This window comes from Mustela lutreola, chromosome 8 (genome assembly GCF_030435805.1).
Source record: "Mustela lutreola isolate mMusLut2 chromosome 8, mMusLut2.pri, whole genome shotgun sequence".
Lineage (NCBI taxonomy): Eukaryota > Metazoa > Chordata > Mammalia > Carnivora > Mustelidae > Mustela > Mustela lutreola.
Genome location: NC_081297.1, coordinates 62222328 through 62234361, shown reverse-complemented (window position 1 = coordinate 62234361; position 12034 = coordinate 62222328). Strand labels below are relative to the sequence as shown.

The 12034-nt window shown below is 46.1% G+C and overlaps 1 protein-coding gene and 1 long non-coding RNA gene across 10 annotated transcripts in view; both read right to left on the bottom strand.

The window, feature by feature from the left end:
- Nucleotides 1-1020: 1020 nt before the first annotated feature.
- Nucleotides 1021-2204, bottom strand: LOC131838707 (uncharacterized). The gene is made up of 2 exons (XR_009356679.1): nucleotides 1614-2204; nucleotides 1021-1501 (listed from the first exon to the last, which is right to left on the bottom strand). It is a non-coding gene; the product is annotated as an uncharacterized LOC131838707 (long non-coding RNA).
- A 766-nt stretch (nucleotides 2205-2970) lies between these two features.
- The window catches only part of CSAD (cysteine sulfinic acid decarboxylase), a 28932-nt gene continuing 19868 nt past the window's right edge, over nucleotides 2971-12034 (bottom strand). For 7 of the 9 annotated variants that reach the window (XM_059185229.1, XM_059185230.1, XM_059185233.1 and 4 more), the window contains 10 exons: nucleotides 11751-11866; nucleotides 11138-11217; nucleotides 10767-10821; nucleotides 6194-6310; nucleotides 6052-6116; nucleotides 5695-5776; nucleotides 5069-5268; nucleotides 4806-4857; nucleotides 4544-4633; nucleotides 2971-3657 (listed from right to left, as the gene is read on the bottom strand). In XM_059185229.1, coding sequence (XP_059041212.1) covers nucleotides 3484-3657; nucleotides 4544-4633; nucleotides 4806-4857; nucleotides 5069-5268; nucleotides 5695-5776; nucleotides 6052-6116; nucleotides 6194-6310; nucleotides 10767-10821; nucleotides 11138-11217; nucleotides 11751-11866 — 1031 coding nt within the window. In that variant the 3' untranslated portion in view covers nucleotides 2971-3483. The remainder of the gene's footprint in view (nucleotides 3658-4543; nucleotides 4634-4805; nucleotides 4858-5068; nucleotides 5269-5694; nucleotides 5777-6051; nucleotides 6117-6193; nucleotides 6311-10766; nucleotides 10822-11137; nucleotides 11218-11750; nucleotides 11867-12034) is intronic. The other 2 variants (XM_059185226.1, XM_059185228.1) reach the window with 2 other exon arrangements.

Genomic DNA, 12034 nt, shown 5'->3' with positions numbered 1-12034 from the left:
TCTGACCTCTTAAAAATATTTCTCAAATGGAGATGATTTAAGGATTTTGAAGATTTTTTAAAAAGATTTTATTTATGGGCACCTGGGTGGCTCAGTGGGTTAAGCTGCTGCCTTTGGCTCAGGTCATGATCTCAAGGTCCTGGGATCGAGTCCCGCATCAGGCTTTCTGCTCAGCAGGGAGTCTGCTTCCTCCTCTCTCTCTGCCTGCCTCTCTGCCTACTTGTGATCTCTCTCTGTCAAATAATTAAATAAAATCTTTAATTAAAAAAAAGATTTTATTTATTTATTTGTCAGAGAGAGTGTACAAGCAGGGGGAGCGGCAGGCAGAGGGAAAGGGAGAAGCAGGATCCCTGAATAGGGAGCCTGATGCAGGACCGACCCCAGGACCTTGGGATCATGATCTGAGCCGAAGGCAGATGCTCACCCAACTGAGCCCCCCAGGTGTCCTGAAGATTTTGGTTTTAGTTTTGCTTTCTAGCTTTGTTTTGGGTTGAAAATGAGGATTTTTAAAATTTATCTTTTTCACTAAGTTTAAGGCATTTTGCAGATATACAGAACTTTTTTTTTTTTTAAGATTTTATTTATTTATCAGAGAGAGAGGGGGAGAGAGCGAGCACAGGCAGACAGAATGGCAGGCAGAGGTAGAGGGAGAAGCAGGCTCCCTGCTGAGCAAGGAGCCCGATGTGGGACTCGATCCCAGGACGCTGGAATCATTACCTGAGCCGAAGGCAGCTGCTTAACCAACTGAGCCACCCAGGCGTCCCTATACAGAACTCTTTAAGAACAGGGCTTAGAGGGGTGCCTCGGTGGCTCAGTCAGTTGAGCTTCTGCCTTTGACTGAGGTCATGATCCCAGGGGCCTGGGATGAAGCCCCACATTGGGCTCCCCGCTCAGCGGGAAGCCTGCTTCTCTCTCTTCCATTTCTTATGCTCTCTCTCTCTGTGTCAAATAAATAAATGAAATCTTAAAAAACAAAACAAAACAAAACAAAAAACAAAACACCAAGAATAGGGCTTAGAGTTCAAATTACTAATACTCTCAAACAATTTTATTACTTGGAAGAAGTTAAATACCATTTTCAGAATAATAAGTTTATAGGGGAATTGTTAGCAGTTTATAAATAGAAAGACCCCCCCACACCAAATGGTCAAGAGAATTGGGTCTGTGATTTGGATGTTCCTTTGCTATGGTTTGTACAGTCTGTATTTGCCTCTTCAAATAACTTTGGATGATTTTTACATGACCACATTATTGTTTCCATAAAAGGTATTTTTAGGAATTGGAAATAACAGAAAGTTCTGGCAGACTTGCCACTTGTCCTTAATAACTTGCATAGTACTGTTTCCTCCTTTACGAGACCCACCAACCTGTGCTGCATTGGCACCAAAGCCATGAAGAATGGGCCGCGTGGTCATCAAGAAGTACTACACGTGCCTGGGCAACCTCTTCCATACCAACAAACCCGTGTGTGAGGAGATGCCATTATTCCCGTCAAGAAGCTCTGCAAGAGAGAACAGCCTGTCACATGTCAGAAGGAGCAGACTTGGAGAGGCCCAGTGAGAGGGGTTTCCACCAAGCTGCAGGAGGAGGAGAGAGAAAGGAGACAGAATTACATTCCTGAGGTCTCAGTGCTGGGGCAGGAGACCATGGCAGTGGATCCTGACACTGAGGAAATGTTGACGGTCTTGGTCTTGGGCAGTCTGTAGTCTGCAGGTCACTCTGTCTAGAGTTGGGATGAATTTCAAAACACCTCATAGAGCCATTTGAATCTTTCTGCTGTAATATCTTCAATTACCCTTGGACAACAACAAAAAAAGCAAATAACTTGGGTAGCTAATTGCCTCTTTACCAAAAAAATGACTGAAAAGCAACACCAGCCCAGGATTTATTTTATTTATTTTTTTTTAAAGATTTAATTTATTTATTTGACAGACAGAGATCACAAGTAGGCAGAGAGGCAGGCAGAGAGAGAGAGAGAGAGGGAAGCAGGCTTCCTGCGGAGCAGAGAGCCCGATGCGGGGCTCGATCCCAGGACCCTGAGATCATGACCCGAGCCGAAGGCAGCAGCCCAAACCACTGAGCCACCCAGGCGTCCCCAGCCCAGGATTTAAAGTGTAAAATGGATGTTTGGTTGCTGGGCCTTTTTTTTTTTTTAAGGTTTTATTTATTGATATGAAAGAGAGAGAGAGAGAGAGAATGAACAGGGTGAGCTCCATCCCAGGACTCTGATCATGACCTGAGCCGAAGGTAGCCACTTAACCAACTGAGCCACCCAGGTGCCCTTCTTTTTCTTCTTCTTCTTTTTTTTTTTTTTTTAACTTGGTTTCTGTTGTTTAAATTATGGAAGGAAATTTTGTGTTTTATTTTTAAATTTATGTATGTATATATATAAGTAAGTAGGTAACTTTACACCCAACATGGGGCTCAAACTCATGGCCCTAAGATCAAGAGTCATCTGTTCTACTAACTGAGCCAGCCAGGCGGCCCTACAGAAGGCAAATTCCTCCTTTGCTTTGTGTGTGAGGATTTTTCAGGAGTGATAAGCAGACAGGCTCTGGTCCCAACATATAATCAATACCCATTTTGTTTTCAATGTCACTAAAGTACAGTTAATTTAGATCTACTCCACTTTGGTCTTTCCTCTCCTACTAAAAATTTCTTAAAAAAAAAAAAACAAAACTTCTAGGGGTGCCTGGGTGGCTCAGTTAGTTAAGTGGCTGCCTTCAGCTCAGGTCCTGATCTCAAGGTCCTGGGATCAAGCCCCACATTGGGCTCCCTGTTCTGTGGGGAGGCTGCTTCTCCCTCTCCCTCCACTGCTCCCTCTGTTTGTGCTCTCTCTGTCAAACAAATAAATAAAATCTAAAAAAAAAAAATCTTATCTTTAGCCTCTCTCACACCACCCTTTAAAAAAACATTTCATTCGCTATTATTTGGTAGAAAGGTAACAAACTTCAAAACATTCCGAAATAATATTGTTGAAGGTTTTGCTTTATTATGTCCCTATTATAAAAGTAATGCATATTCATTATATAATAAAGGGAGGAGCACAAAAGGTATAAAAATTAATTTTAAATTGCCTATAATCCCATCCCAGGTTTTCTTATTATTATTATTATTATTTGAAAATTATTAATATTTGGCATATTTCATTTTATCGATCTTCTCCTATGTATGTCTGAACACCACTCAGATATTACTATATACAAAGTCTCGTATCCAGCTTTTTCAATATAACATTATATTAAAATTATCTTTCCTCCTATCAGTAAAAATCTTGTTTATAAACATAATTTTAATGGCAGAGAACCATCCCATGATCTAGATATACTATAATTTATTTAAATGTTCTCCTAATAGCAAATATTTCGTAAGAGAGTTAGTGGGTCAAGGCATATCAAGGTTGTTAAGGTCCCTCTGTTACTGAGAACACAGGAAGGGAACGCAGAGACAGTGAGGGCAAGGTAGGGTGTCAGGGCCAGCAGCTCAGAGGTCCTGGCCTAGCCTTTCCAGCTCGTTGAGAAGGAAGTCCATATCAGCCCGGGTCAGAGCAGGGTTGGCCACGACCATGCGGAAAAAGTTGCCTCGGGTCCCATGGGGCTGGTAGCCGATCATCATGGAGCCCTCCTTCACCATGCGCTCCTTGAGTACCGGGGCCACCTGTGGAAGGGGTGGAGAGAACTTCCAGCTGCAGCCTGATGCCTACTCCCCTAGGTGCACCTCCCTCCTACTCGGCTACCTTTTGGAGGGAGCACTCATCACTCAGCTCCTGACCGTGGCCCTGGGTCACCTTTTCAGCTGCATCCCACCTGCTTGGCCTTCTCTAGCTTCTGCATTATTTCCTATCTTACCTATCTCTAGGTTGTCACATGGACCATTTTCTGCCAAATCCTGACTGTTCCCTGACACCCAACACTGCTTTAGTCTAACATCTAGCCTTTGTCATCCTTAACACCTTCTTCTCCCCTCTCTGAATTCCTGGAATATCTGTGATCTGCACCCTGTAATCTAACACGTAATTTACAAGACTGCCTCGAACATACTGGTTTCAGATAGGTAACTCTCGTTTTTCTAAATAACTCCTTAAGGGCAAGAACATTCTTGTCCTTTCAGATCATCGGCAGCACTTAGCACCAATCTATCCTTAGGGATATGACATATCTCCTTTCCTGTAGGAGACAGGTCTGGACCAGCCTTACAGAGTTATTCTGCCCCCAGCACCAGGGAATAAGGCCTCACATGGCTGTCCTGGGCTGGAGCTCCCAGCAGAACTCCCATGGATTACATACATGCACTGGTGACTTCTCCCATGACATCCCTCTCTGTCCTCTTTTCATTTTCCAGAAACATACCTTATTTCCTATCCCCATCCCCACAGAAATGAGGACAAGTTGGGGTTGTCTTCCTTTTCACACCCCCCACCCTCGGGAGGAAGACTAGCAGAGGGACCTGCCATGCCATGCATGGCCAGCAGGGGGCAGAAACACACCAGAAGCATGGCAGTTCCCTAAACTGGCCTGACCAGAGCCCAGAAGACAGAGCCTACCTTAGCCAGCCTTTCACTGTAATCCGGGCTTTCCTGCTTCCCCCGCAGGCTGGGGGGCACGAACCAGAAACACACATTGACAAATTCTGGCTGAGAGGAATGAGGGAGGAGAAGAGGTGAGCTGTGGAAGGGGGGGGATGTTCCCCCCTCACTTCCCCTCTTCCCCCTCTCCCTGCCCCCCTGCCTCCCCACCTGCTGCCAGGGCTTTGCTGTGTAGGATAGACTGGGATGCAGGGGGGCGGGGAGGGTTGGGGAAGCATACCTCCATGATCAACTCAAATCCTTCTCTCTTCTTCAATTCCTCCACCAGGTACCTGCAAACACAGAGAGAGGGGGAAAAAATCACAAATGGAGGGAAAGCAGAGCTACAGAAACAGAAGAGTCCTGCAGAATGAGCCCAGAGACCCTGAGAACAAGGAAAATGGGAAGAGCAGGGCAGTGGGTGGGGGCAGGACGGACCAGGGCAGTGGGTGGGGGCAGGACGGACCAGGACGGACCAGGAACTGGGACCGCCCCCACTCCTACCAGGTGAGGGCAAAGGCCTGGTCAACACGCCGCTCCAGCCCTTGCCCGCCCTGTGCCTTCCACATGAGCCACAGCTTCAGACAGTCCACGCGGCGGCCACACTGCACCACCTTGTCTCCGGTGTCCAGAGCCACGTCGTAGAACTTGTCCTGCTGGAAGAGGTAGCTGGCCTGGGACCCGTGGCAGCGCCTAAGCAGGTTCTGTTGGTTTGCGGGGGTGCGGGGAGCAAAGAGGGGGAGACTGTCAGACCCCATCCTCACCACCAAGGCTGCCTCCAGAGCTGCATAGTGAAGTGGGGGGGGCGGTTCTTAGCTCAGCCCACCCATTCTTTTCCTGCCATCAGGCCCCTTTCTGCAGGTTTTTCTCCCAATGCCAAGAGTTCTCCCCAGATTTGGCATAGGATCTCTTCAATTACAACTGCCAGCTAGAAACTTTTCCCTTTGCCTTGAAGACAGGCCACAGTGGGGGAGGGGGCACCCCAGGGGATGAGGGTGGTCACAGAAACTCAGCTTCAGATGAGGAGAACAGAATAAGGTCAGGACCCTTGCAAAGGATGGGGGGTAGAGAGAAAAAGATGGAGGTCCAAGGTGAGAGGCGGAGTGAGGAGAGCAGCAGGGCCAACCCACCGAGGTATCCCGGAGAAGAAGAGCTGAGCACTGCAGGCCGGCTGTGAGAAGCTTGTGAGGATTCCAGGCCACAGAGTCAGCCCTGTGTGTTTTGGGGGGGTTGTGTGCAGAGCATCACGGCATCAGCTCGCTGGTCCTCAGCCAGAGCCCCCCCCCCCCCCACCTTTACCACAGCTTCAGTAAAGGGGCTTGAGACTGCCCAGCAGTCAGGAAGAATTCCAGTGTCTGATGGGCCCCAGTCCACCATCTCTCCAGCGCCCCTCCCACCAACCTCCTTCCCTCCCTCCCATTGGAAGCTCCCTAGTCCAGGACTATTCTCTGAGTCAAGGATTGGAAGGGTGGGATTCAGGTATGTACCTCTGGATCCCATCCAGGAGATGTCTATGTGTCTGTGACAACAGGACGCTCCCACCCCAGGCGGCCTGTGGAGCAAAAGAAATAATGTGGGTCTTGGCCTTAACTCAGCCCACTCCCCCACTCAGGCCCAAGGCTCACTTACATCCACATGGAGCCATAGCCCGTGACGCTGGCACACATCAGCAATTGCCTCCAGGGGGTCAAAGGCCCCCAGCACAGTAGTTCCAGAGGTGGCACTAACCAGGAACGGGACAATGCCCTGCGGCAAAAATGCAGGAGGAGAGAGAAGCTGTGAAGGGATCTAAAAAGCTACCCAGAGCCCAGCACTGAGCCATCTCTAAACTCTTACTGCATGCCTGACCTCGGCCCTTTCACCCTGACAACATGCCACTGTTGCTTCCTTAATTTGCAGGTGAGGACACTAAGGTTCGGCGGTAATAAGAAATTGACCCCCAAGCTGAAGCTTCAGAGATCGAATTCAATCCTAGGTCTGGCTGCAGGTCTATTTCAAAGCTCACACACTTTCAAACACTTTTAATGTCTTGAAGATCAAAATGCTATTTTAAAAAGTCTAATAGTACAAAAGCTCATGAAGAACTAGAATTTTTATTTTATTTTATTAAGATTTTATTTATTTATTTGACAGACAGAGATCACAAGTAGGCAGAGAGGCAGGCAGAAAGAGAGAAAGGGAAGCAAGCTTCCTGTTGAGCAGAGAGCCAGATGTGGGGCTCGATCCCAGAACCCTGGGATCATGACCTGAGCTGAAGGCAGAGGCTTTAACCCACTGAGCCACCCAGGCGCCCCTTGAATTTTTATTTTAAAAAATGACCACAAGGAAAAGCCCAGGCCCATATGGCTTCACTGATGAATTCTACAATACATTTAGGAAAGAACGGATACCACTTCTTCACAAAAATTCTAAAATACAGAAGAGGAACGCTGTTGAATTGATCCTATGAGGCAAATATTACCCTGATGCCAAAGCCAGATGAAACATCACAAGAATACCTCAGACAATATCTCTGTGAATATAGATATAAAAATCTACAGAACACTAGCTGCCCAAAGCCAGCAACATATAAAAAAATTACACGTTAAGACAAAACGATTTGTCCCAGGAGCAAAAGCTCCATTTAGCTTCCAAAAATCAATTAATATAATACATTCTTATCAACAGAATAAAGAGAGGAAAAACACATAGCAAGAGACACAGAAAAAATCTGACATAATTCAACAATCCTGTTTGATAAAAATACTCAACAAGCTAAGAGTTGAAGGGAACGTTCTCAAACTCATAACAGGCAACTACAAAAAACCCACAGCTAACATCGTACTCAATGCTGAAAGACTGAAAGCCTTCTGCCTAAGATCAGGAACATGACAAGGATGCCCACTCTCCCCCTGTCCATTCAACATTATACTGAAGTTCTAGCAGGGCAATTAGGTAAGGGGGGGAAAAAAAAGAGGCATCCAGATTGGAGAGGAAAGCAGCAGAAGCCCCACACTGGGTGTAGAGATTACTTAAAAATCATAACCAAACAAACAAACAAAGGCAGAGGACCTGAATGTAGATGGCTGACACATGAAAAGGTGTTCAACATGACTCATCCTCAGGGATGTGCAAATTAAAACCACAGTGAGGTATGACCTCACACCTGTCAGAACATCTAGAATCAAAAAAACAAGAAACAAGTGTTGGTGACAATGTGGAGGAAAGGGAGCCCCTGTGCACTGTTAGTAGGAATGTAAATTGATAGACACTGTTCCTCAAAAACTTAAAAACAGAATTACCATTTGATCCATAATTCCACTACAGAGTATTTACCCAAAGAAAATGAAAACACTAATTTGAAAAGATAGATGCACCTCTATGTTTACTGCCGCATTATTTCCAATAGCTAATAGGAAAGCAACCCAAGTGTTCATCAATAAATGAATAAAGAAGCTGTAGTATACATGTGTGTGTGTGCATGTGTGTGCATGAGTATTACTCAGCCATAAAAGAGAATGAGACCTTGCCATTTTGAACAAGGATGGACCCAGAGAATAAAATGCTAAATGAAATAAATCAGACAAAGACAAATTCCATATCATTTCACTTGTATGTGGAATTGAAAAAAACAAAGCAAATGAAGAGAGAAACAAAGAAAGAAGCAGACTCAAATACAGAAAACAAACTGGTGGTTCCCAGAGGGGAGGCTGGGGGAGTATGGGTGAAATAGAGTGGATTAGGAACAATCTTCCAGTTATAAAATAAATAAGTCATGGAGATGAAAGCACAGCATAGGGGTACCTGGGTGCCTCAGTTGGTTAAGCGGCTGCATTTGGCTCGGGTGGTGACAGGGTCCTGGGATTAAGCCCCAGGACAAGCTCCAGGCTCAGCAGGGATCCTGCCTCTCCCTCTCCTACTCCTACTCCTTCCTCTCATACTCCTACCCCCTCTCCTACGCTCTGCCTACTTGTTTTCTCTCTCTGTCAAATAAATAAATAAAATCTTAAAAAAAAAAAAAAAAGCACAGTGTGAAGTGTGTAAACCTGGTGATTCACAGACCTGTACCCCTGGGGATAAAAATACATTATATGTTTATAAAAAAATTTTTTAAATTTTTTAAAAAAGAAAAGCACAGCATAGGGAGTCTAGTCATTAATACTATGGTAATGCATGGTGACAGAAGGTGACTACACTTAGTACCTTCTCCAAGTACCATAAAGATAGAACTGTTGAATCAATGTGTCATGTGCCTGAAACTAACTTAACACTTTATGTTAATCATACTTCCATTGAAACAAACAAACAGACGAGGAGAAAAGAAGTAACAAGTGTCAGTGAGAATGTGGAGAAACTGGAACTCTCATCCAGTGCTGGTGGGACTGGAAACTGGTACAGCCACTTGGAAAAACAGTTTGGCAGCTCCTCAAAAGTTAAATACAGTTAGTGGATGAGTCAGCAATTCTGTCCCCAAGTGTATATACCAAAGAAAATGAAAAACATACGTTCACACAAACACTTGTATACAAATGGTCATAGTGGCATTACTCAGAAGAGCTGAAAAGTGGAAACCCAAATATCCATCATCAGAGGAACAGATCAATGAAATACAACAGAGTATTATCCAGCAATGAAAGGAATGAAATGCTGAGATGCCACAACAAGGATGAAGCTCGAAGACAGTATGCTAAGTAAAAGAAGTTCATCACAAAAGACTATGCATAGTGTAAATCCATATATATGAAAAATCTACAACAGGCAGGTCCATAGAGACACAAACTCGCATAGTCCTGCCTAGTAGGTTTGGGGGAAATTGGGGATTGAGGGTTCAAGGGTGTGTGGTTTCTTCTTGGGGGTGATGAAAATTGTATTGTAGTGATGGTTGCACAACTCTGTTAAAAACCACTGAATTGGGCGCCTGAGAGCTCAGTTGGTTAAGTGACTGCCCTTTGGCTCAGGTCATGATCCCGGAGTCCCAGGATCGAGTCCTGTATCAGGCTCCCAGCTCCCTGGGGAGTCTGCTTCTCCCTCTAAGTTTCTCCTTGCTCATGCTCTCTCACTCTCTCTCTCAAATAAAATAAATAAAATCTTAAAAAAAAAAAAAAACATTGAATTGCACACACTCAGTGGGTGAATTGTATGACATGTGAATGATATCTCAGTACAGCATTTACAAAAAAAGAAAAGGTTTACCCAATAAAAGTGGTACTCGACTACTCTAGTTACTGCTCACATTGTTACTTAGAGGTAACACCCATTTATCAATAAGTATATATTATTCGGGGCGCCTGGGTGGTTCAGTCGTTAAGCATCTGCCTTCAGCTCAGGTCATGATCCTGGGGTCCTGGGATCGAGCCCCATATCGGGCTCCCTGCATGGCGGGAAGCCCGCTTCTCCCTCTCCCACTCCCCCTGCTTATGTTCCCTCTCCCACTGTGCCTCTCTCTGTCAAATAAATGAATAAAATGAATAAAATGTTTTTTTTTTTTTTAAGTATGTATTATTGTAAATAACCATAGGTTCTGGGGCGCCTGGATGGCTTAGTCAGTTAAGTGTCTGCTTTCGGCTCAGGACATGATCCCGGGCTCCCTGCTCAGGGGGGAGCCTGCTTCTCCCTCTCCCTCTGCCCCCCCCAATCCCCCATGCTCTTGCATGCTCTCTTTCTTCCAAATAAATAAATATTTTTTAAAAAATTTAAAAAGTAAAAATAAATAACCATAGGTTCAAAGTGTTCATTCTATACTACAACATACTATATGTACTTTATATAGGTCTACTTAAATATATAGTGGGGGTATTTTCAAGGTAGTAAATACTACCCACCTTATTCTTTTAAATGGCTATAAGTACTCCAATAATAACAACAAAAACAATAATGGCCACTAATATTTATATAGTCCTTCACTGTTCCAAGTGCATATATACTTACTCATGTAATACCTACAACAACCCTATGCAATAAAGTTCTATATTATGCTCAGTGACTCAAGCCTGCTCCTGACTCTTGGGGTCCGGTCCTGCCCAAGGTCTTGGCAAAGCCCCCAAGAATAGCACAGAGTGTCCTGACTCCTCAGGTTTCCTACTGATCACTTCAGCCCACGGGACAGAAGGGCACAGAGGTCAAGAAGAGGGACTGAGCGGCGCCTTGAGTGGGGAGGGCCCAGAGAAGCCTCCAAAAAAAGACCAAGGGGTTCTGCTCCACTGTCCCAGCACCCCTCACTCACCTCAGCCTCAGCCAGACTGATCTGTCTCTCCAGATCCTCAGGAATCATTTTCCCTCTGGAAAAGAAAACTGACTGGGTAAAGAAGTAATTGGTTTTCTCAGCTAGGAGGCAGAATGGCTGAGAGCAGGGTAATGTGGGGTTAGCTACACAGAGGCCATAATGTTGATTTTTTTCCTAAGAGGGGTAAGCGGATCTCAGGGGACAGGGCGAGAGACTCCAGCAGCCATTGGTAGACAGAAGGGGCAACTCTGTAGGAACAGAGAGGGGAGAAGAGCCCACTTGCGGCATGGGCCTGAGGCCAGAGTTTCTGGCAGCAGGAAGGCACACTGTGCCAGGCTGGCTCTGAGCCATGTGAACAGAAGGACCTTTACCTCTCATCTGTCTTGACTACTCGGACACTGTCGGTGCCAAGTCCCAGAAAAGCAGCTCCCTTCTTGATGGAGTAATGACACTGCGGAGAAAGGCAGAGGGCAGATTAGGCTTGGGCCAAGAGGGCTGGGAGGACAGGGAGGAGAGAGACACTGGTGAATGTGTGAGCTACAGAGCTACAACAGATGAGACTCTGTAGACTTGAAGGCTTCTCTTCTCGAATGTTCATGTGCCTCCACAACACCAGGGTGTCTGGTTCAAATGCAAATTCCTACTAGGTATGTCTGGGGTGGGGCCTGAGACTCCTTTCTTTCTTTCTTTCTTTCTTTCTTTCTTTCTTAAGACTCTGCATTTCTGACAAGTTCCCAGGTGACACTGATGCTACTGGTCCACAGACCACACACTCTGAGTATTAAGGGCGTGGACTATGTCCGCTGCACTCCTGGTCCCTCTGCTACCTGCGCACAGAAGGCAAGGCGAATGGGAGCGTTTACCCAGCCCCTTAAGTGCTTCTGCCTGGAGGCAGGCTGGCCCTGGAGATGGGGCTGGGTGGGCAGACTCCACTGGCTGGACATTAGAATCAGGAACCCAGGGCAGGTCTGAGTCTCTTCTCACCTCCTTTGATGCGAAGAGAGCCAGGGGCGGCAGCGCCCGGAGGCCCCTCTGCTTGCAGTCCGGGTAGCGCTGATAGCGGGCCAGGTTCACGGCATACATGTTGGAGATGGAGCCACCTGTCACAGGGAAGGTGGCAAGAAGGAGGAGCGGGTCAAAACTGGAGCTTGCTCTCCCTGACCTCCACCCAGGAGAACAGATCAAAGTAGCACAAGTGATAGGCTCCCAGGGCTCTCCTCAGAGCATACTGATAACCCCGAACAGCCGGAGGATTCACAGGTTCCCCC